The sequence below is a fragment of the Thamnophis elegans genome, chromosome Z, assembly GCF_009769535.1.
Source record: "Thamnophis elegans isolate rThaEle1 chromosome Z, rThaEle1.pri, whole genome shotgun sequence".
Taxonomy (NCBI): Eukaryota; Metazoa; Chordata; class Lepidosauria; order Squamata; family Colubridae; genus Thamnophis; species Thamnophis elegans.
The window spans coordinates 123,564,713-123,587,867 of NC_045558.1; the positions used below are offsets into that span (position 1 = coordinate 123,564,713).

A 23,155-nucleotide genomic window follows, 5' to 3' on the forward strand; every position below is an offset into this window, starting at 1 on the left:
CTGGTCTTCGGATTTCTGCTGCTTTGGAGTGCATATTCTAGTTTGGGCACTTGATGCCGAAAAGGTTCACCATCATTTATATCTGTTCAATTCATACCCACCTATTTATATCTATTTGGCCAAAAGCATTCAAATAACCTGAATGTTTTTGGACAAATAAGCATCAAAATAAGATTTCAGATATGCCTAAACCTCCCTTCATGCTTTTCTTCCGTTTAACTTGAGTTCCCCACTCAACCTTTTATTGTGCAATCTGGTAATTAGTGGACAAATTTCTCACTTTACAACTTTGCTACATCAGTATTATCTTAGTTCCATTAATCGTGGCACGACATAACCGCGAATGTCAAAAGCGCGCCGACAACACCGCGGCGCTAAAACCGCGATGTCAAAAGCGTGCCGACAACAGCGCGCCGACAGAAGCGCGATTTAACTTAAGGTAAGGTTTAGGGTTAGGTTTAGGGTTAGGTTTAGGGTTAGGTTTAGGGTAGGTTTAGCGTTAGGTTTAGGGTTATTTTTAGGGTTATGTTACAGCGCGCTTCTGTCGGCGCGCTGTTGTCGGCGCACTGTTGTCGCACGGTTTTGACGGTGCGGTTTTGTCACCGCGCTTTAGTCACACGTGCTTTAGTCTACCGCGGTTTTGTGGTGGAACCCCATTAATCCAGGAGAAGCACTTATATTCTCATCTACACAGCTCCAGAGGAAATATACCTCTTTAGGGACGTCCAAGACTGGGTTCCAAATCTGAATTCCATTCAGCGACACAGGAATATGAAATGTTACTGAAACAGAAGCATTCCGATGATACGTGTTCTTCAGCTAAATTGGAAAAAAACTCTGCATAAGAAAATGCATAGACTTTTAGCAATCTTAGCACAGGTCAATACTTTGCTTTTATAGGGATGGGTCTCCCTTGTAATGTGGACATGGGAACTACAATTGTGCACTTAAAATTCTTTATTCATGTTTCCATGACTCCACCTCCAGTACAGGTAGTCCTTCACTTATGACCACAACTGAGCCCAAAATTTCTTTGGCTGAGACAGTTGTAAATGAATTTTCTCCCATTTTACTACCTTGCTTGTCACAGTTGTTAAGTGAATTACTGCAGTTGTTAAGTTAGTAATACAGTTGTTAAGTGAATTTGGCTTTCGCATTGCCTTGGCTTGTCAGAAGGTCACAAAAGGGGATCGCATCAGAGGTGGTATTCAGCCAGTTCGCACTGATTCACCTGAACCGGTGGTGGAAATTTTCAGTGAACTGGTAGTTATGGCGGCTGGCCACACCCCCAAACTGGGCCCCCTGTCACCAGTTGCTCACCCTGCCCGCCCAGTCGCTCCTCGCTCGCCTGATGCTTTACATACCGGCTCTCAAAGAGGCAGCAGCTGGTCGCAAGCCTCTGAAAAGTCCTTCAGTCAGTGAAAAAACTGTTGCCGTCGCCACCATGTTCTTTGTGCATGCGATTCCCATTATCTTGCAAGTCCAAGTGGACTTGCAAGGCAATGGGATGGTTCACCGACAAAACCGCAAAGCCCTTATCCGCGCCGACATAAGCGCAGATCCGCGCCATCCGAAGCGCTAAGGAAAAAGGCAACCCTAGCACGCCGACATAAGCACGGAGGGCAAATCCGCGCCTTCCGAAGCACTCAGCACCCTAACCCTAACCCTAACCCTAACCCTAACCCTAACCTAACCCTAAATCTAACCCTAAACCTAAACCAAACCCCTAAACCTAATCCTAACCCTTATCTTAATTTAAATCGGCTTTCTGTAGCCGTGCTGTTTTAAAGTGCCCTTCTGTTGCCGCGCTGTTGTCGCCATGTGATGACGTCGCGGTGATGATGTCGCGGTGATGATGTCGTGGCTTTAGCGACGCGGTTTTGTCACCGCTATTTTGACGAGCGCGGTTTTGTCGGGCCACGCAATGGGATACGCATGCACAAAGAGCATGGTGGTGACGGCAGCAGCTTTTTTGCGGAATGGAGGACTTTTCAGCAGCCTGTGGCCAGCCTCCTCCTCTTTGAGAACTGCTTTGCAAAGTGGCTCTCAAAGAGGCAGCAGCTGGAAGGCTTCTTTGCCAGCCAGCCACTTTCCAGCAACATCGGCTGGCTGGTGGGGCCACTGGTGGGTCAACTTGCCTTCCAGACTCTGGACCACCTGCCGCAGAAGGTAAGCAACCCAAGAGGTGATGGAGAGGGGGGGGGAGAGGGGAAATGTGGGTGATCGGTGAAGGGAGGATGGTGGTAGATAGCAAAAAATCCTAAAACTTTTCTTACCTTTTCCTGTGTGCGTGGCTATGTGGGGGGACCATGTGACTGAGTGGGTGTGAGCATGAGTGATATCAAGTTGGCCATGCCCATTCAGTCACATGCCCCCCCACCCTAGCCAGACCCACCACACCAGTAGTGAAAACCTTTGGATCCTACCACTGGATCACATGATCTTGGGACATTGCAACCATCATAAATACACGTCAATTGTCAAGGGTCTGAATTATGACCGTGTGATCATTTGCAATGGTCTTAAGTGTGGGAAAAGGTAATAAGTCACTTTTTAGTGCCGTTGTAAACTTGAACGGTCACTAAATGAACTATGGTAAGTTGAGAACTATCTATACAAGTTATTCTGGTCTCTGGGATCAGAGAGGAGGGCTTTCTGAGTGCCTGGTCTGAGGCACCCTTGCTCCCTCCCAGGATGCTCCATTCCAGCCTTGCTTGGCATAGTGGCTTTCCCATCCTCCCCCCCCCCTTTGTATCTTTGGAGTGCGCTAGAAAAAATGGAGGGAATGAGTGGGGCTTGGCAGGCAGCCTTGTTTGGGGGTGGGCTTATCGCCCAACTTGCCTTTACCAGATGTTCTGCAGAGATAATAAAGGAGAATATTTGTAGCTCAGGGTTGACATGAGGGGTCCTGGGTGGTCTCTGAGCTTGCTTGTTTTCTTGCAGACATTTCATTACCCTAACTAGGCAACATCATCAGTGCTAGTAAAGAGTGTTCACTGTCAGTTTATATGCTAGTGTCTTGTCTGCCTGAGTGGGTGGGTGGGAGAAGTCTTGGAGATCCCTTGGTTGGGATGTTTACTCATGGCTCTTTGGCATTTTCTTGTTTGGAGTGTTGTTTACTTGGTCTGAAGGTGAGTTAATCTATGCTGAGCATTCTTCAGGTGCATGGGTGCACAACACATGCAATCACTGAACTGGTTGTTAAACTGGTAGGATCCTACTATTGGAGAGCACTCAGTGGTGGAGAAATCTGGTAAGTGGCTATTTCTGAGTAGTGGACATAAAGTACATTTTTACAGAGTTGGAAGGGACTTTGGACTCTTGGACTCTTCTAGTCCAAGCCCCTGCTCAAGCAAGAGACCCTATACCATTCTGGACAAATAGCTGCCAAATCTCTTCTTGAAAACCTCCGTTGATGAAACACCCACAAGTTCTGGAGGCAAACCTTCCATTGCTTAGTTGTGTTTACTGTCAGGAAATCTCTCCATAGTTCTAGATACCTTTTCCTTCTTGCAAATGCTTCTCAAAGCATCCATCGCTATGTAAACTTGCTCCATTCTAAAGAAACACTTTCTCCATCTTAATAAATAGGCCTCTCTCTCTATTCTTAGTTCTTGGCCACAAAGCAAACCACATCCTTTTCACCTCGTATCGATGTTCCACAGTCCGAATTTCATCTTCCTGTCCGGCAGAAAAATCAACATACTTGGTTGATTCATCCAAGCTGGAAAAACACGATGAAAGATTAAGAAAAAAATATATATTATGCAATTGACCAGAATTTTGAGTTAATGAAGATTACAGTTGTGTTCCATTCATTCTTTAGCAATGTAAACCAAGAAAAATTGATGGCTGTGAAACGATCTAACACTTCACAGCAACTTCTTGAGAGATGGTTAAGTAGGGGGAGGCCTTCTTCTCAAATGCTTGCAGCCACTTACCTATTGATGAAAACGTAGATTGCATACTTGACGGGCAGCTCCATTTGATGAAACGTGTCCTTCGTGACAGTGACCGTATTTTCACTGTAGGGATACAAGGAAAAATGGGCAGAGCTGCAAACACAGCAGACCTGCACCTCTCTTAATTGCAGCTACTAAATGCTGTGCTGTTCCCCCCTCCCCCCCCCCCATCACATCACATTCAGTATCATCTGATATCAAAGCGAGAAACTCGTTATCAATGAAGCTGAATTTATTTAAGGAACATTTGCACAACAGGATGTTTCTAGTTGTTGCTATATTTAAAGGCAGATCAAGGCTTGAGGTAAAAGGGATTTATGTTAGTCACGGCCATGGATAGGGGTCAGCAACCTGCAGCTCTGGAGCTGCATGTGGCTCTTTCATCCCTCTGCTTCAGCTTTGTGCTGCCAGTCAGTGCCACAATTTTGAGAGAAGCTTCCAGTTTGGGTGGGGGAGAAGTACAGTGTGCCAAGAGAAGACTCTATGGTAAAGGGTGGGTTTTTCAGTCAGCTCCACAATTGATAGGGCTTTCAGCTGGGACAGATAGAGGAAAAAAGGTGCCGTACTAGGAAGAGACTCTATGGTGGGGGGGAACCGAACCTCCGGTCAGCTCTAGAATTGAACAGGGGGCTTCCGGTTAGGACCTTTATGGCTCCCGTTGTTTTCTTTTCTGTGGGAAACAGGTCCAAATGGCTCTTTGAGTGTTTAAGTTTGCCGGCTCCTGGCCATGGAGATTGTTGCCATCAGTTGGGTATAGATCAGTGGTCACCAACTGGTGATCCATGAACCCCTGGTGGTCCATGAGAAAATTTTGGTGTTCCGCAGAAAAATTATTTGTATTTTTAAATATTGCACTAAATACTATATATCTTTTTTTAAAAAATCATGTTAGTGGTCCATGGGATTCAAAACTATGAATTTAGTGGTCCCTGAGGTCTGAAAGTTGGTGAAATTCAGTTTTCAGTCTAGGTTATGAATTTTCTAAATATATTCACTTGATTCCTGTGCAACATAAAATATTGAACTAGATTACTTTATGCTGTGAATCCATCAAGGCTCCTAATGCTGTTGTTATTATGCTTTGTGGAGCACAACACTTGTGGGATGACTTGAGGAAGCACTGTAAATTGCTAGTGGAAAAACAACTGTAGACATCATGACGGCTAATCTGATTTACATAGGAGAATGTTTGCAAGAGCCGTAGTGGCCCAGTGGTTAGAGTGCAGTACTGCAGGCTACTTCTGCAGACCGCCGGCTGCCTGCAATTTGGCAGTTCGAACCTCACAAGGTTCAAGATTGACTCAGCCTTCCACCCTTTCCAAGGTTGGTAAAATGAGGGCCTACATTGTTGGGGGCAATATGCTGACTCTGTAAACCGCTTGGAGATGGCTGTAAAGAATTGTGAAGCGGGTATATATGTCTAAGTGCCATTGCTATTGCAATTTTAGTCCTGGGAAGTTTTACCTGGTAGCTGTGGCACTGATCTGCACCTTACTTCCTAGATTTGCATCTTGGGAAACGAAAAAGCTGACAATGAAGATCACCTGGACCAAAGGAGACACAAAAGAAGGAGAGGAATACTTAAAGCAGAGCTGCATTATACCATTTTCTGACTATAAGATGCACTTTTTTGTCTCCCAAACGGGGGTGAAAATTTCTGTGCGTCTTATAGATCGAATATTGCCAAAACCCTGCCCATCCTCCCAGCCTTTTTTTTTGGCCTCTCCCCTCCCCAAAAAACAGGCCAAAAAAAAGCCTCAAAAACAGGCCAAAAGAAAAGCCTCAAAAATGGGTAGAAAAAAGGCTGGAAAAGGGCTGAAAAAAGGCCCCTAAAAGGTTAAAAAATAGGGCACACAGAGGCCAAAAACCTTTTGTGGTTGTTGTTTTCCTCTTGTAAATGAAGGTGTGTCTTATAGTTAGGTGCATCTTAAAATCCTAAAAATACGGTACATTCAATCCAGTTTTATACTTCATTAATAAACAGAAAGTTTGGCCATGAGAAACTGGAAGTTTGTCAGCCATTGTCCCAGCTCTGTCAAAGAACTACAATCCCCAGAATTTGGGGGTGGGGGGGTGGGACATCGGAGTGACCTTTGTGCAACAGAAATTTTAGAGTCAAATTTGTACACAATTATTTATTACGAAGTAATTCTTTGAACTCCCAACTAGATCAGGAGCAAGACATTCTATCTTAATACTATTTTGTGATTTTTTGAGAACAAGTGATGGACATTCTCACAGAACAGCTATTATGGGCTCTTTTTATAGGGAATTGCTCAACGTCCATGGAGATTCTCAATCATTCAAGTCATGGCTGTCCTAAAGGTGTTGTTTTTCAAAAGGCAACTGGACTTTGTTTCTTCCTTGAAGACATTTTGCTTGTCTGGTGGCCCAAGGTTGAGGAGGAGGTAGCTACTTGGGTTGGCCATTGCACACCCTACCAACTCTCCCACCCTGCCCCTCCAGCTGTTCCCATTAGAGACTGGGAGGTTCCTAGAGGAGCCTGGTCTAGGGTCCATTTGGATTTTGCGGGCCCCTTTCACAGTCAGAATTTCCTGGTGGTTGTGGATGCCTACTCCTGTTGAGTGGAACTCCTGTTCATGGCAACTACCACTGCAGAGTCCACCATACGGGCATTGCGGCAGGTGTTCGGCATGCATGAGTTGCCGGACACAGTCGTGACCGACAACGGGCCTCAATTCATCGCCGTAGCCATCCAGGATTTCCTGACAGGGCAAGGGATCCTCCACGCCCCAACGGCTCCCTACCATCCTGCTTGCAATGGCTGAGTGGAGCGAGCAGTCCGCTCAGCCAAAGATGCGTTGGGGCGCACGGACCGGGGGGATTGGTGGGATAAGGTGGCGGCTTATCTCCTCGGCCAACACTCCACCCCATGTCCCCTGTCCAACAAAAGCCCCGTGGAGCTGCTGACGGGCTGCCGTTTGTGAACCACCCTAGACAGGCTGCACCCTCTTTATAATGACATGCAACCTGGTGACCTGGGGGTGCATCCATGCCTCTTCGGGGAGGGGGACCTGGTCTTTGCCAGGAGTTTCTCAAGGGATCCAAGGTGGGTGCCTGCCACCATCACCAAAGTAATCGGTCCCTGTTCTTATAGGGTCAGACTTCCCAATGGCAACAAGTGGCAACGCCACGTGAATCAACTAAGGTGCTGCCTACCCCCCAAGGCCTTCTCCCAATCAGGCCTCTCCTGCCCGACCACCACCTCCTGGCAGCCTGCCCAGCACCTCCTCAATCCGTCGCGACACCATTTCCGCATCAACCCACCAAGGCCTTCTACCAATCGGGCCTCTCCTGCCCAACCACCAGCTTCGGGCAGCCTGCCCAGGCACCTCTCCAAGCCATTCCATCGCTGCTAATTCACCTACCTGTTCCAAGCTTGCCCTCTCCTTTGGTAGGCCCGGATGACTTTACCCGGACTTCCACTCCCATTAGGTGGAGCTGCTACAGGGCCAACCTACCTCGCCGACCGCTCCTCTGCAACTGTGTTGTTCTGGGCAGGTCCGGCGCCGCCCCGCCTATCTAAGCGAGTACACATGCGCTGTTACTGCGCATGCGTACCCACTGGGGGGGGGGGAGGAATGTTGAGTCCTCAACTTACGACCGGTCCTAGGTCCTCAACTTATGATGGGCCGCAAGATCTCAACTTATATCTGACAGTCGACAACTGCTCAGCCGCACCTAATTGGATAAGGCGCGGCTGGCTGAGCGCGGGCTGTTTGCTCCATTTCCATTGGTTGCCCTGCTTGACAGCTCACGTATAAATAGCTGTCAAGCAGGGCGAGGTGCTGAACTCTGCACATAGTTATTCTGGTTAGCTGTCCTTTTGAAATAAAGCTGTTCTACTTACCTCAGCCGTTCCATTTCTCTTCAATCAGTCCGGCATTCAATATCGTCCAAGAAGCTTTTTCAGTTCTGAAGAAAAACTAAGGAAGCTTTTTGGATGAGAAGTGAAATGCCTTCAAGGAGGAAACAGTCCAGTTTTGAAAAAGTAACTTTGGGACAACCATGACCTAGATAACTGAGACTCTCTATAGACATTTTGCAACATGAGTTGCTACTAACTCTTGATTTTATAGATAAAGCCAACCACCACAATTGGACAAAAGATTCCATGTGTTGGAGTATTACCAACACCATGACAGCCTTCGAATGGAAATGGTCAACCTTTCTTGGACTTTAGATCAATACTGTCAATTATTCTGGGGTCATAGATGGGCACTAGACTAACATAGAAGAGAACAGTACCTCAGCCATGCTCCGGAAGATGGGCTGATTGATGCCACAGGTAGTATTCCTCACAGATCCCTCTATAGCAGGAAAAGGGGTGCATTTAATGACCACGTATTTTCTGTTGGACTGAGGAGAATGATCATGAATATAACTAGTTATAGACAGCACCTTCTTCGGCCATTTTCCCAGCACTCTCTGTTCTGGTGTCTCTGATTTCTTTCTAATCTTCATACCTGCACTAATATATATCTGCGGTAGGACAGTGAAGATGGGTAGATGAAAGTCAGGTTGGTGCTATAAGAATCCTCTCCATCATTCCGGAGGAAAACAGTAACATTGAGTTCCAGGGTTAGGCCAACTACCAATTCATTCAAACTGAAAATAAGAGGGAAAATGTCGTAAGTTGATGGCTACTTGCATATACCATGCAAATATATTACAACATGCGATGGCTGGGAAGAACTTCATGCATATGAAAGGCCAACTTCAGCTAATTTGAAGGTAGATGTAGCTGCAATTTCACATTTCTGTATATATAATAATAATACGTAAAGGTAAAGGTTCCCCTCGCACATATATCCTAATCGTTCCTGACTCTAGGAGGCAGTGCTCATCTCCGTTTCAAAGCCGAAGAGCCAGCGCTGTCCGAAGATGTCTCTATGGTCATGTGGCCAGCATGACTAAATGCTGAAGGCGCACAGAACATTGTTACCTTCCCACCAAAGGTGGTCCCTATTTTTCTACTTGCATTTTTATGGGGTTTCCTTCTGCTAGGTTGGCAGAAGCTGGGACAAGTAATGGGAGCCCACTCCATTATGTGGTGCTAGGGATTCGAACCACCGAACTGCCGACCTTTCTGATCGACAAGCTCCACGTCTTAGCCACTGAGCCACCCTACATAATAATAATAGTAAATTCAGGCAGTTGAAATTCATCCAACTAAAAGTTGAGAAAGACCGAGATAGGACCACACCAATTTCCAAACAGAGTAGTTTGGTAATGCAGCAAAAGTTCTGCCTTATACAAGTAGTCCTCACTTTATGACCGGCTGCCTAGTAACCATTCGAAATTATGAAGGAATCCCCCAAAGTGACTTATGACCTGGTTTCAGAGTTCTACTGGCTGCTCACATCTCATTTTGGATGCTTGGTACATTGTTCGCTTTTATGGCCATTTGCAGCATTCTGTAGTCACGGGAACATGAAGTCTGTGGGAATGTGGCTGCTATAAAGATGAAAAGCATACTGTACCCTGAGAAATTGAAGGATGTTTTTAACTGGTCTTTACAGATTCCATCTTTTCCACAGTTCTTCTCAAAGGGCAGCTACGAGGACATGAGGGAAGAATGGAGAGAAAACATCAGTCTCTATGAACAGGTGAGATGAAGGATAAAATACTAGAGCAGGGTTTCCCAATCCAGTGGTGACTTTAAGAGTCATGGACTTCAACTCCCAGAATGCCACAGGAATTCCCAGACATGAGGAATTCTGGGAGTTGAAGTCCATAAGTCTTAAAGTTGCCAAGGTTGGGAAACCTTGTAGAGGTTGAATCCATACAACATGCCTTTCAATTCTAAATCTTTCTGTGTAGAAGTTGATACACATTTATTATCGTCTTGTTTATATCACCACCTGTAGAAGCTTGGAACATTGATTCTCGATTTAATTCTGAAAATCTTGGACTTAGTCCTTCGGAGATAGAACTCACTGGTTCACACCTGTAACTCAATTGGATTCCATGATGGACTTGCATCAATGTCATTTGAGGGACCACCCCTTCCCAATTACATCTGCCAGTTCCAGTAGATCCAGCAGAAGAGGCGTGTTGCAGGCCTTCCTCAAGTAGAAGAGGTGTGTTATGGGTCCTATTACTACTAAGTGTCTGCTAAATTGCTATTATCTGTCAGGACCTCAACAATCCAGGTCCTCATTTTACCCACCTCAGAAGGATAGAAGTCTGAGTCAAACTTGAGCCAGTGAGATTTGAACTGCCGAGCTGCAGCTAGCAGTCAGCTGAAGTAGCCTGCAGTACTGCACTCTAACTACTGCGCCATATCAGCTCTTATCATTATTAACTTTTGGTAAGTTTTTTAAAACATGACAATGCCATCAAACTTGTGAGATTATTTGTTGTCCAGAGTCACATTTTGTGGGAGGTGCGGCTATATAAATATGATGAAAAAATAAATAAATGTTAAATTAATCTCCGCCAATTGACTAGCTGAGCTTTTATGACCAGAGAGCCCTTTCACATGACAAATAAAGAAACAATTTGTTGCTGAGGTAAAACTTTCAGCAAAACCATTTTTGATGGAAAGAATTTGCAGAAGGAAGTAGAAAGGCTTGTCAGACACCTGTTCTCCAATGTCAGCTCTATAAAGTAGATTAGATTAATAAACAGACACTGAACAGACCTAAAGCTATGGTTATTAGAATAGCTGTAGCAACAAAATCTTGCACTTTCCTTCCTCCTTATTCATGAGAATTAGTGAGGGATGGGGCTATCTCAGTATTTTTGTAAAGCATTAGGATAGTGCAGTGGTTAGAATGCAGTATTCCAGATTAATTCTACTGACTGTCAGCAGTTCGATCCTGACTAGCTCAAGGTTGACTCAGCCTGCCATCCTTCCGAGGTGGGTAAAATGAAGACCCAGATTGTTGGGGGCAATAGGCTGACTCTGTAAACCTCTTAGAGAGGGCTGTAAAGCACTGTGAAGCGGTATATAAGTCGACGTGCTATTGCTATGTTTGTAGCCTGATCACAAGCCTGGTTCATTTCATCATTTGTTTTTATTATCAAATGTGTGTTGCCATCCATCTGAGCAGAAGATGGTGAGATATCACTGCCTTGGTGGAAGATCTTCCTTCTGCCCTTCAAGACCATTTTCTATACTCACTACATCTTTGTGCAATGGTACCTCATCTTTAATGGCTTCAGGGAGACACAATGAATACCAAACAACTTTTTCCCAAAAGGAATAATGTAGGGAATCACAAAGCAGCTATCATTCCCCCCAGTCCACCCCGCCACTCACTTTTCATTTACCACCATTTATACATCTCCCTTCATTCCATGCACATACACAATAAAAATAGGTAAGGCAGTATATGCAAGGAATGAACAAATGAAGGAAAAACTACCTCCCTTCCTGAATATTTAACTCGTGTGTTGAGTACCGAACAAGCAATAAGTACCAGCACAAAATGTTTATGTCAAAATGCGTTAAGTACCAAATTCGATGAGTTTAAAAGCAGTTGAGTATCGAGGTACCAGTATATTAAGCTTCGATTTCATACCTTTTCTGTATGTATTTTCTGTTCAAGCAAGTGACACTAGAAGAATGCACACTGAGCATGTACTTACAGATGCCGGAATAAGAACAGGTGCGTCTTTCTGTAGGATGGCCCGCACATTGTTGGCACGTTGGATGGGCTCTCCTATCAGGGTATAATTCAGCTGGAGGATTATAGGGGTGAGGCTGTCTTCTATGCAAGTCTTTTCATCAGAGAAAAACAACAAAAGAAGAACTGCTTGATTTCACGGCCGCATCTTATGTTTCACCTTAGGTTCCACCACAAAACCGCGGTAGACTAAAGCGCGCTCAACGAAAGCGCGTACGTAACGTCATCACAGCGCGACGAAAACAGCACGCTGTGAGTGGTAAACTTAAAATTAACATGTAAATCTAAACCTAACCCCCCCAAACCTAACCCTAAACCTAACCCTAAGCCTAACCCTTAACCTAACCCTAAACCTAACTCTAAACCTAACCCTTAACCTAACGCTAACCCTTAACCTAACCCTAAACCTAACCCTAACGCTTAACGTAACCCTAACCCTAACCCTAACCCTAACCCTAACCCTAACCCTTACCTTTATGTGAATCGGCTTGCTTTAAAAGCGCTTTTTAAAGCGCCCTTTTTCTTTCTTGTCGCGCTGCTGATGACGTCACGTACGCGCTTTAATCGGGCGTGCTTTAGTGGACCGCGGTTTTGACGTGCCACGTCACATTAAAGATCAGACATTTATTTATTTATTTATTTTAAAAACCTGTTTTTGATCTGAATCCTGCCCATCCTCACCCCTTCCAAAACCTCTTCTCTCACCGGTAATTTTATTCGGTACTGCCTGGATTCTGGCCTCACACGAATCTTCATCTCTTCTGTGAGGGTAGACAACTCTGAACCCTGGTTAAAAACGGCTCGTACTTTCTGTCGGCCAGGATCCAAGGTCAAAGTGTACCGAATGGTACTCAAAATGTCACTGCCTGAAGGAAATTACAATCAAATTCAGAACACCTGGATTCTAAAAAGGTCCTTGATAAATAGTACAACTTTCCTTACAAGAGCACAAAATTTTGATGAATTATAACTAGGAAGTCCCTTCTATTGTCTCGGATTTCTCTGAGGACATTGTCTTTAAGGATGCTAGGTTTAATAAAGGATTGTATTGAAATATTACCCTGGTGTATTTTCCACAATTATTTATTTATGGAAGAAAACTGCAGAAAACAGTGAACAAAAATCCGCTAGAGTGAAACCCTCTGATTTTATGAGATGCTACTCCAGCAGTGAAATTCAGCAAGTTCTGGAAGGTTCTGGAGAACCAGCAGCAGAAATTTTGAGTAGTTTGGAGAACTGGTGAATACCACCTCTGGCTGTCCCCAGAGTGAGGTGGGAATTGAGATTTTGCAATATCCTTCCCCCAGGAGTGCGATGGGGAGATTTTGCAGCACCCTTCTCCTGCCATGCCCACCAAGCCATGCTCACAGAACCAGTAGTAAAAAAAAAATTGAATTTCACACTGCTAGTCAGATCTCTGGAGGCTTCCTATGGACGGACACAAATCAAAATTGCACTTTAGAAGATCCCAACGTTGCCCTTCAGAATGCAGATGAGCTGTAGGGAAGAAATCATCTGAGAAATTGTGCGGAAGCCCAAATGGTACCTTTGAAGATCTGTAAACCTACCAAAGGTAAACCGGGAGTCTTCCTGGATTTTAAAGTTGACTGTTGCTGTGCTGATTTCCTTGTTCAGCATTTGCTGGCCTCCACACTCAAAGGCAGAGATGGGGATCATAGTTGGGTTAAAGGTTATTCCAACCACCACATTGACCACAGGTCGGGCTCTACAGCAGGCATAAATAGGCACAAAACTTTTTCAAAAAATGTCATTTAGATTTACAAAGTGCACATAATCCTCAACTTATGACTCAGCAAACTTTTGAAGTCATGACAGAACTCCCTGGCAATAGTTACACCCTAGATTTGAATTTCCAATAGTTGTCTGCCACGCCCCAGACATATGACCACACTTTGGGCATTTGGCAACCGGGCCACGACAACCATTTGCAGTATCCTATGGTTGCACAATCGAACTTCATGAATTTTTGGTTTTTAGCAAAAGCATGGCCATTGCAAACAATTGGTTCACATAACTCTTGTGGCGTTTGCTTAACAACCACCACAGAAAAGGTCATTAAAAACAGCTGGGTCAGCGGGGTGACCTGTTTCACAACTCTCATGAGACATAATCCAGCCTGAATATCATCTGTACTTTTTGACCTGACTGACAACTTACAAAGCGACATTTCCATAAATTGGTGTTGCACGTGTCCGTGTGTGTTTCCGTACAGATGTAGGAATTACATTACTTTTCCATTTTAGCTATTCTGTTTCCCTCCCTGGATAATAAGCCCAATCGGGCCTTTGAGCGCATGTGTTAAAATAAGCTCTCCCCTGAAAATAAGACCTCCCGAAAAAAAATTTTGCAACACAGCAGCAGCCATGAGGTGACCACACTCGCTGCCTCCTGCACCTCAAAAATAATAAGACCTCCCTGAAAATAAGGCCAAGTGCTTATTTCGGGGGTCAAAAGAAAATAATACCCAATTTTCAGGGAAACATGGTAGCAAAATGTTTGAGATCAAACTTAAGCCTTCTTGTCTTTCCTGATTGGGCGTGGTGGGTTTTCCTTTTCCTTGCCCCAATCAATTAAAAGAGTTCCTTTAATTTACAGATCAGATTTTTCTTACTCCTCATTAGAAATGGACAATTGTGTACCTGGAAGCCATCTTTTACATTTGGGTCTTCAGGCCCGCCATGTTTTCTACTGTGGGAAAATGGGAGGGGGGATTGTATGGAATATGGGTGATATATAGTCAAAATAACATTCTTTTCTCAGAGAGTCAGCTGAGCAGCTGAGTTGTGGTGAATGGGAGGAATCTCCAGTTTTGGATGGTGCCTGATTGGATCATGTGATGGACATGTGGGGGCTGGGCAGGGACTTGAACTTTCTTTTAGTTGGGGAAAACATGGAAACTTTCAGATTCAGGTTCCCCCAGATGTGCCAATATCACATCTGTAATAAAACGGAACTTTGAGGAAACTCAGGTCTTGGAGTCTTCTTTCATTGTGGGTATTACTTGGAAACCTGACACTCTACTTCAATACTTTGAAAGGGTGAATTCACACCAATAGTTTTTACATAAAACATTGGAAAGTTGTAAGATGGGTAGTTATATAAATGCTTTAAAGGGCAGAACAGAACTGAACAGAGCAGAGTAAGTACAGAGAAGAGCAACAAAGATATTAGGGATCTGGAGCAGAGGTTGTATTCAGCCAGTTCTCTTCAGTTTGGGCGAACTGGTAGCGATCGCTGTGGGAGGCCCCCCCCCACCCGCCCCCAATGTAATGTGCAAGCACGCACACACTCATATTTGTGACCTGGTAGGGAAGGTAAGTGAATCCCACCGCTGATCTGGAAGCTAAACCATGCAATGAACAATTGAGGGAAATACCCATGTCTAGTAAACCCTAAGGTAAGGGGTGGGTTCCTGCCAGTTCTAACCTCTTCTATAGAAGAGGTTCCACAAATCTACAGTGCCATTTGGGACCGGTTCCTGCTCCCTCCCCACACCCGTCCACACATCATCAAGATGAAGAGTGAGAGGAGGAATTCTGGAGTCCACAAGTCTTAAAAGTTGTCATGTTTGAACATCCCTGTGGTTTTTTTTTTTAAGGGTTAGGGGTGCAAAGGTCTTGTAACTTGACAGCTTTAAGACTTGCATGCTTCAAATGCCAGCGTTTCTGAGACAACATTTTGGTTATTAAGCAAGAGCTTTGTTAAGTGAGTTTCACCACATTTTACAAGTTGGCCGCACCCACCCAGTCACATGGCTGGCAAGCCACTCCTACAAAGCAGGCCACACCTACAGAAGAGGTTCTAAAAAAATTTGAAACCCACCACTGCCTAAGGTTGACATGATAGCAGTCTTCCAATATTTGAGGGAATGTCACAGAAAAAGTGAGGGTCAACCTTTTCAAAAATGCACCTCGAAGTTAGGACAAGAAATAACGGTTAGAAGAAGGAGAGAAACAACCTAGAATGAAGGAGAAATTTCCTGACAGTGAGAACAATTAACCAGTGGAACAGCTTGCCTCCAGAGGTTGGGGGTGCTTTATCACATGAGGTTTTTAAGAAGAGACTGGACAGCCATTTATCCAGAATGGTAGAGGGCAGTGATGATGAACCTTTTGTGGCTCACGTGCCAAAAGTGGGGGGAACGCAGGGGGGGGTGTCGTGCATGGGCGTGCCACACCCATAATGCTATGCGCACTACAGTGGTGGGTTTCAAAACATTTTGGAACCTCTACAGAAGAGGTGTGGCCTGTAGGTGTGGCCTGCTTTCCGGGTCCGGTTTGGTAGATTTGATGAACCGGTTCTACCGAATAGGTGCGAACTGGAACTGGTAGGAACCCACCTCTGGTGCACTACCCCTGTGCACATGCGCACACGACCAGCGCCCCCCCCTTTTTGCCCTCCCCAGGCTTCAGAGGCTTTATAGGAGCCTGGGAAGGGCGAAAACAGCCTCCCAACCCTCCCCCCGCCGAGGCCCTCCAGAGCGCGAAAAAACAGCCCAAGGACAAACCGGACGTTTGGGAACATACTTCCGGTTTGCTCGTAGGGTAGTTTGTTGCCCTCTGGAGCCTTTAGGGAGGCCTCCTGAAAGCTCAGGAGGGCTAAAACCGGCCCTACAAGCAAACTGGAAGTACGTTCCTGAACTTCCGGTTTGCCCTTAGGGCTGTTTTTTCGCGCTCTGGAGGCTTCAGGAAAGCTCCTGAAGCTTTCCGAAGGCCAAAAATGGCCTCAAAAAAAGGCTGAAATCAGCTGGCAGCTGACAGGGCAACGCCTCGCGTGCCTATACAAATGGCTCCACGTGCCACTTGTGGCATGCGTGCCATAGGTTCGCTATCAAGCAGGGAATTGGACTAGAAGATCTTCAAGGTCCCTTCCAACTCTGTTATTCTATATTCAGGATATAACAGAACAGAATAGAAATCAGCCTTACCTTAGGAGCAGCACTTGTCCATCAGCTCCAACAGCCAGATCTGGGAGTCCGTCTCCTGTAATTTCTGACCCCCCATCAATAGCTTGTCCAAAATATTGAAGCCTATTGGCAAAGGTAGAAGCTGGGATGCGCTGCAAAGAAGAAACATAGCAATGGCACTTAGACTTATATACCGCTTCACAGTCCTTTACCCACTAAGCAGTTTTCAGAGTCAGTGTATTGACTCCAACAATCTGGGTCCTCATTTTACAGACCTCGGAAGGACGGAAGGCTGAGTCAAGCTTGAGCCGTTACGGGTTAAACTCCTGGTTGTAGGCAGAGTCAGCCTGCAATACTGCGTTCTAACCACTGTGCCAACAGGGCTCATAGAGTAAGAAGATAGAGGGGGGGAGGGGTGAAAGGGATGTGGGCAGCTGAAGGCTCACCTGGCTAAAAACAGGGTTGAGGGAACTACTTGTCCCCTGGAAGATGTACACAGCTCCTTGATTCTCATCCTCCAGCGGTGCCCCAACAGCAACATCTGTCCACCTATCCCCAGTAATTTCCCCAGCTTCTGTTATGCTGGTTCCAAAGCGGCCCAATGGGTGATGGGGCTCCCCTTGCAATTCCACGTTACAGGAAAATGTTTCTCCCTGAGAAATGGGGGTAAAGGAAAGACACGTGAATTGGGGGTGGGGGAAGCGTTTTCAACAGAAGCCATTCTGCAATCAAACCCATTAATAACAGCCCAGCATGTATTTCCTCCCCTGCAGGATGTGTTCCAAAATGTCAGGATGGAGGCCGCAATGGTGCAATGAAAGCTTCACAATGCACATAAAACAACAACAACAACAAAACAGGGATTGTTTGGCACTGCTGACATCTTGACTTTTTTGGCCTTATTTTGCAGCCACTCCTGCGCTGCCACACAGCTGGACCGTTCTATTAGTCAATTCACATCTGCAATCCTCTGTCTTTTTGATTCTCCAACAACCTGAGCTAAATGCTGTTATTTTTCCTCAGAATTCATTGTAGCTAGACTCAGCCTAGCTGCTTGAGAAAAGCAGAGTAGAGTAGGGTAGGGTAGGGCGCAGTGGTGGATTTCAAAATTTTTTAGAACCTATTCTGTAGGTGTGGCCTGTTTTGTGGGAGTGGCTCAGCGGTCATGTGACCGGGTGGGCGTAGCCAACTTGGAAAATGTGGTGAAACTCACCTAACAACACTTTTTGCTTAGCAACCAAAATTTTGGACTCCATTGTGGTCATAAGTTTCTTTCTTTCTTTCTTTCTTTCTTTCTTTCTTTCTTTCTTTCTTTCTCTCTCTCTCTCTCTTTCCTTCCTCCCTTCCTTTTGTCTCTCTCTCTCTCTTTATCTGTCTATCTTTCTTTCTTTCATCTCTTTCTCCCACTTTCTTTTTCTTTCTTCCTTCCTTTCTCTCTCTCTCTTTCCTTCCTTCCTTTTGTCTCTCTCTCTCCCTTTATCTGTCTATCTTTCTTTCTTTCATCTCTTTCTTCCTCTTTCTTTTTTTTCTTCCTTCCTTCCTTCCTTCCTTCCTTCCTTCCTTTCTTTCTTTCTTTCTTTCTGTCTGTCTGTCTCTCTGTGTGTGTGTCTGTCTGTCTGTCTGTCTGTCTCTCACTCTGTGTGGCTCTTTGTCTCTATCTCCCTCACTGTGTCTCTCTGTGTGTGTGTGTGTGTGTGTGTGTGTGTGTGTGTGTGTGTGTCTGTCTGTCTCTCTCTCTCTCTCTCTCTCTCTCTGTGTGTGTGTGTGTGTATCTCCTCCCTCCCTCTGTATGTGTGTGTCTGTCTGTTTTTCACTGTGTGTGTGTGTGTCTGTCTGTCTGTCTGTCCGTCTGTCTCCCTCTCTCTCCCTCTCTCTCTCTGTCTGTAAGCCGCTGTCGTGTCTGTCATCCTGGATCAGGCTGAGCTGCCTGTCCTTCTTCAACACCTCCGGGGTTGCACATCCATCATAAAATCCATCGGGTCATCCAAAGTAGAGGGGCTCAGCATGACCTTGGCTGAGTGCATGCAAACGCTCAAATCCGCTGCTCGCCACTCCTCAACTAGTTGCAAAGTTCTATCCAGAGATTCTGGCGGTCAGAGGCAGCGCTCGCCTATAGAGCTTTGGCAAAGGAGATTTTTTTTCTGCGGGACGGAGACTGGGCGGCTGGGAATTTCCCAGCCGAAGTAGAAGGCGAGGCTTTCAAACTAGTCTGGTCCTCCTTGAAAAGGCTGCTGTGGCAGAGCAAAGGGTGCCCTGGCTGAGGAATTCCCTCCTTCAGTCAGTCTATGGAATTATTTCCCCTTTTTTTTCTACTGAAGGGAAAGTTTTTTGATTGTACAGCTTGACATGATTAAGGCCGTTCTTACGCTTCTTTCCCACAAGCATGCACTGCCCTCTTCTCTCTGATAGCTGCCTGATTAAAAAGGAGAAGGCCGCACTGATCCGGAGCCCATCCGGGAAGACGAGGAAGGCGAGGGGGATCCCTACCCCCACGGATGGGCTCCGGACCAGCGGAGCCTCCTCCTCCTTTTTAACCATGCGGTTATCTTCTTTTTAACCAGGCGATCTTTTTAACCAGGCGATCTTTAACCAGGCGATCTTTTTAACCAGGCGATCTTTGGCTGCTGTACAAGCCCACAGGCCACGCACTGCCCTCTTCTCTCTGATAGCCGCCTGATTAAAAAGTAGGAGGCTGCACTGGTCCGGAGCCTATCCAGGAAGACGAGGAACGCGAGGGGGATTCCTCCCCCCACGGATGGGCTCCGAACTTGGTTTAGCCTCCCTGGACATCACAGCAGCCCCAAGTGCGCCGATCTCGGTGTTTTTCATACCGGGGCGTGTTGCAAAAGGGAGGGAGTGAAGACCTTTTCCGGCCGGTGCCAAGGACTTCCCCGGACTTGCTTTGCTGAGCACGGGGCAACGGGCCCGCACCTCCACTACCAGCAATCCAGAAAAGATCTTCATTCACTCCCTCTTGCAACACGCCCCGATATGAAAAACGCCGAGATCGGCACGCTTGGGATTGCTGCTGCGATGTCCAGGGAGGCTAAACCAAGCCATGCACCTCTCCCATCCAAGAAACTTCGCGCTCTTCTCCATGCTTTCCTCGGTTCATCGCGACTGCAATAGACGTCCAGAAGCGGCGGGGGCTGTCAGGCTGGAAACCCAAGCCCCATTAGCCCCAAAAGCTGCTGCGCCAGCAAAGAGCTTACTTACCTCCTTGGCAGGTAGCAATAGAGAGCCAAGGACTCTCTATAGGGCTCTTAGAGGCGTGGTGCAGATGGGTGGGGGGGAGCGAGCGGACAAGCAGTGAACGGATGGGCGAGGCCTGGGGGTGAGCGAGCGAGGGGGGAGTTCCACTGGTGGAACCGGTTCTAAAGTGCACGCTAGATTTGTGGAGCCTCTTCTAGCGAACCGGTTAGAACCGGCAGGAACCCACCCCTGGTAGGGTAGGGTAGGGCAGGGTAGAACAGAATAGAATAGAAAATATGGAACAGAACAGAACAGAATTCTTTATTGGCCAATTGTTATTGGACACAAAAGGAATTTGTCTCTGGTGCATAAGCTCTCAGTGTACATTCAAGTAACAAGTGATAAATCATGATTATAATCATAAAATACATTCATCATAAATTATAAGATCCAACACTCAGTGATAATCATAGCATACTAAGTAAGCAATCAATGTGAATCATACTAGGATTCTAAATAAAACAATTAATATAAATAATAAGATACAAGTAACAGAGTCATAAGAAGATAAGGAATAATTAGATAAAATGGGAAGGATACAGTAATAGTAATGCAGCCCTACTACCACAGCACAACACAACACAACACAGCTCCAACCCCCAACCCCCCAGTCCAGTTCTTTACTTACCCGCCTTTTGCAAACGTAGACCTTTCCTCCTGCAATGCCATCATAGTACATAGGGGCGCCAATGAGGATCAAATCAGTATTTCCGTCTCTGTTCAAATCCACAGCACACAGGGAAGCCCCAAAATATGAGCCGATCTGGGGGGACTTTAAAATTTCCATTTTAAAAAAATATTTTCCCAGTTTGACCAGTTTCCCTGACCAGATGCCCCCCTCCCTTTTTTTTTCTTTACCCCTTTGCACTGATCATCAGCATTTCCTTTTAATGACCCCATAACCCCTTGCGGGGTGGAGTCTGGGCAACTGAATGGAGCTAGTAGAGTGTTTAATGGCCAGATGCCCTTCCTGTCACCAATGCAGAGTTTTGTTCAGCAGATCTAGTCTCACTGTGCTTAGAGAAAGAAATATCTGCCTCTTCCTAGGATCGAACTCACAGCCTCCTGATTCTGAGGCAAGAGCTCCACTGCACCACTCCAGCTTTGCACTGATGATGTTGCCTAATTTGGTAATAAAACATCTGCAAGAAAACCACCAAGGTCAGAGAATGCCAAGCAACTTGAAATTTAGCGTAGGACCTATTAGCTTAGGACGCTGCAGCCAAAGGTGGCAAGAGCTGTGGATCCATTCAAGCATTCAACCTCTGGATAGATAGTTGATGGATTTCCACTCAAGAATATTCAGATTCATGGCTCCAAAGTTTGGAAATCCCTTATTGGGAGCTCTTGTGTGGCATTTGTAATAGTTTTAAATAGCTGCTATACATGCAATACAAGAGCTCCCAATAAGGGATTTCCAAAACATTGGAGCAGGTTTCTGATTTCACGAAAGGGTATATATTCAGAGGCTCAAACGCCTCCTTAAATCTGGAGGGGCTAAAAAAAGTTGAGGTTTAGTAGGTAGCTCTAAGGCTTTAGGACTTTATTTGTTCCAATGCCTGAAATATTTAATTTTTTTCTGGAATTAAGGAATGTGCTTTCAGTGGGAGAAGAATATAGAATAACAGGCTTAAAAGGGGCCTTGGAGTCTTCTAGTCCAACTCCTGCCCAAGCAAGAGACTCTACACCAGTGATGGCGAACCTTTTCAGCTCGTCTGGGACATGTGCATGCTAGAAAATTAACTTCTGGTTTCCGGTGCGCGCCTGCACGCCTGGTTACTGACCCACATGCGCACATGACAATCAGCTGGCCAGCACGCATGCTCACGCCCGGCTCTTCCAGTTTCCAGCACTGCTGCCCGCACAAAGGCCAGCCAGTCGTGGCACATGCATGCATGCCAGAAACCCGGAAGAGGAACGGACGATGCGACATGTACCAGGCGACATGGCTCTGTGTGCCACTCTGTGGGTCTACATCATTCAAGATAAACGGCTGTCCATTTTCTTCTTAAAAGCCTCCAGTTGATGGAGCACCCACAATTTCTGGAGGCAAGGCTTTCCACCGATTAATTGTTCTAATTGTTAGGAAAAGTTCTAGGTTGTAACTCTGATAAGTTTCCATCTGTTATTTCTTGTCTTACCCTCCGGTGCTTTGGGGAAAAGGTTGTCCCTCTCTTCTCTGGGACAGCCTCTCAAACATTGGAAGGTTGATATGAAGAGAGAAGTCTTCTTCTCTGGTTGATGGACCATACGCCCAATCAAAATACACTTACAAGTTAAATCAGGGGTGTCAAACTCAAGGCCCAGGAGCCAGAGCGGGCCCGCGGGCCCACCCTGGAAACAGCAAAGGACCATCTCACGGTGCCTTTGCCAATGAAAAGGCCGCACACAGCCCACCACAGCTCCATTTTCCCTCGCAGAGGGCTGCGAAACAGAGCCTGGAAGGACCAACGTGGCTGGAAATGGGGCTTCAATGAGTGACATCGAGCTGGCCATTCCCACCCTGGCCACACATATACACCCCACGAAACACAACCTTGATGTGTCCCTCAATGAAATCGAGTTTGACAGTCCTGAGTTAAATCAATTCTGCAGGTCATCAGAACTCCATTTACCTGCCCTAAAGAGAGCTCTGACTTCTGCTTCCACTGTCTTCTCCTCTGGCTGAACCAGACGACTTTGCCCACGTGCTGATAACGTGGGGCTCCCACCACAAAGCTGCTCTGTCCATTGAGTCGAACTTCTTGAATTGAGTAACCTGGTGAGGATGCAAGAATGAACAAGGAAGAGGATGAAACAAAGGCGCACAACTTATTTACAAGTTTATAAAAGGCATTCTCAACTAGCAAGGATAATGCAGATGCTTCTGGGGTATATTTAGTCCAAGATTAAAATTAGCCATAAGCAACTGTCCATGGCAGCAAGAACAGTACCTAGATCTCCCTTCCTTATATCCTCAAGTTACATTTTTAAATAATATTTTTATTATTTAAGTTTCAACACTTTGCATTATAATACAAATTAACACAAAAAGGAATTCTGAACCAATAAAGTAACAAAAGAAATGCCTCAAACAAACATAACAAAAAGTGAACCCTGACTTTATTTGAACACAGAGATATTAACAATACAACCACCTCATAGAACATAAAATCATAGGGTTGGAAGTGACCTTGGAGGTCTTCTTCCCCCAACCCCTTGTTCAAGGCAACAGTCTCATACTATCCCAGTCAAATGGTTGTCCAGTCTATTCTTGAAAATTTCCATTGACGGAGCATCCACAACTGCAGAAGACAAGCTATTCCATTGATTAATTGCTCTCACTGTCAGAAAATATTTTCCTTACTTCTAGGTTATAT

At 45.7% G+C, this 23,155-nt stretch overlaps 1 protein-coding gene across 1 annotated transcript in view; it reads right to left on the reverse strand.

Moving 5' to 3' along the window:
- LOC116520423 (integrin alpha-D-like) overlaps positions 1-23,155 on the reverse strand; it is a 53,820-nt gene that overhangs the window by 10,514 nt on the left and 20,151 nt on the right. The window contains exons 12-25 of the mRNA XM_032234614.1: positions 22,412-22,554; positions 20,425-20,568; positions 16,991-17,197; positions 16,566-16,696; positions 13,186-13,343; positions 12,323-12,483; positions 11,580-11,711; positions 9,467-9,540; positions 8,450-8,591; positions 8,232-8,342; positions 5,427-5,506; positions 3,942-4,025; positions 3,646-3,724; positions 712-819 (exon numbers count right to left, since the gene is read on the reverse strand). Of these exons, the coding sequence (XP_032090505.1) occupies positions 712-819; positions 3,646-3,724; positions 3,942-4,025; positions 5,427-5,506; positions 8,232-8,342; positions 8,450-8,591; positions 9,467-9,540; positions 11,580-11,711; positions 12,323-12,483; positions 13,186-13,343; positions 16,566-16,696; positions 16,991-17,197; positions 20,425-20,568; positions 22,412-22,554 (1,754 nt within the window). The remainder of the gene's footprint in view (positions 1-711; positions 820-3,645; positions 3,725-3,941; positions 4,026-5,426; positions 5,507-8,231; positions 8,343-8,449; positions 8,592-9,466; positions 9,541-11,579; positions 11,712-12,322; positions 12,484-13,185; positions 13,344-16,565; positions 16,697-16,990; positions 17,198-20,424; positions 20,569-22,411; positions 22,555-23,155) is intronic.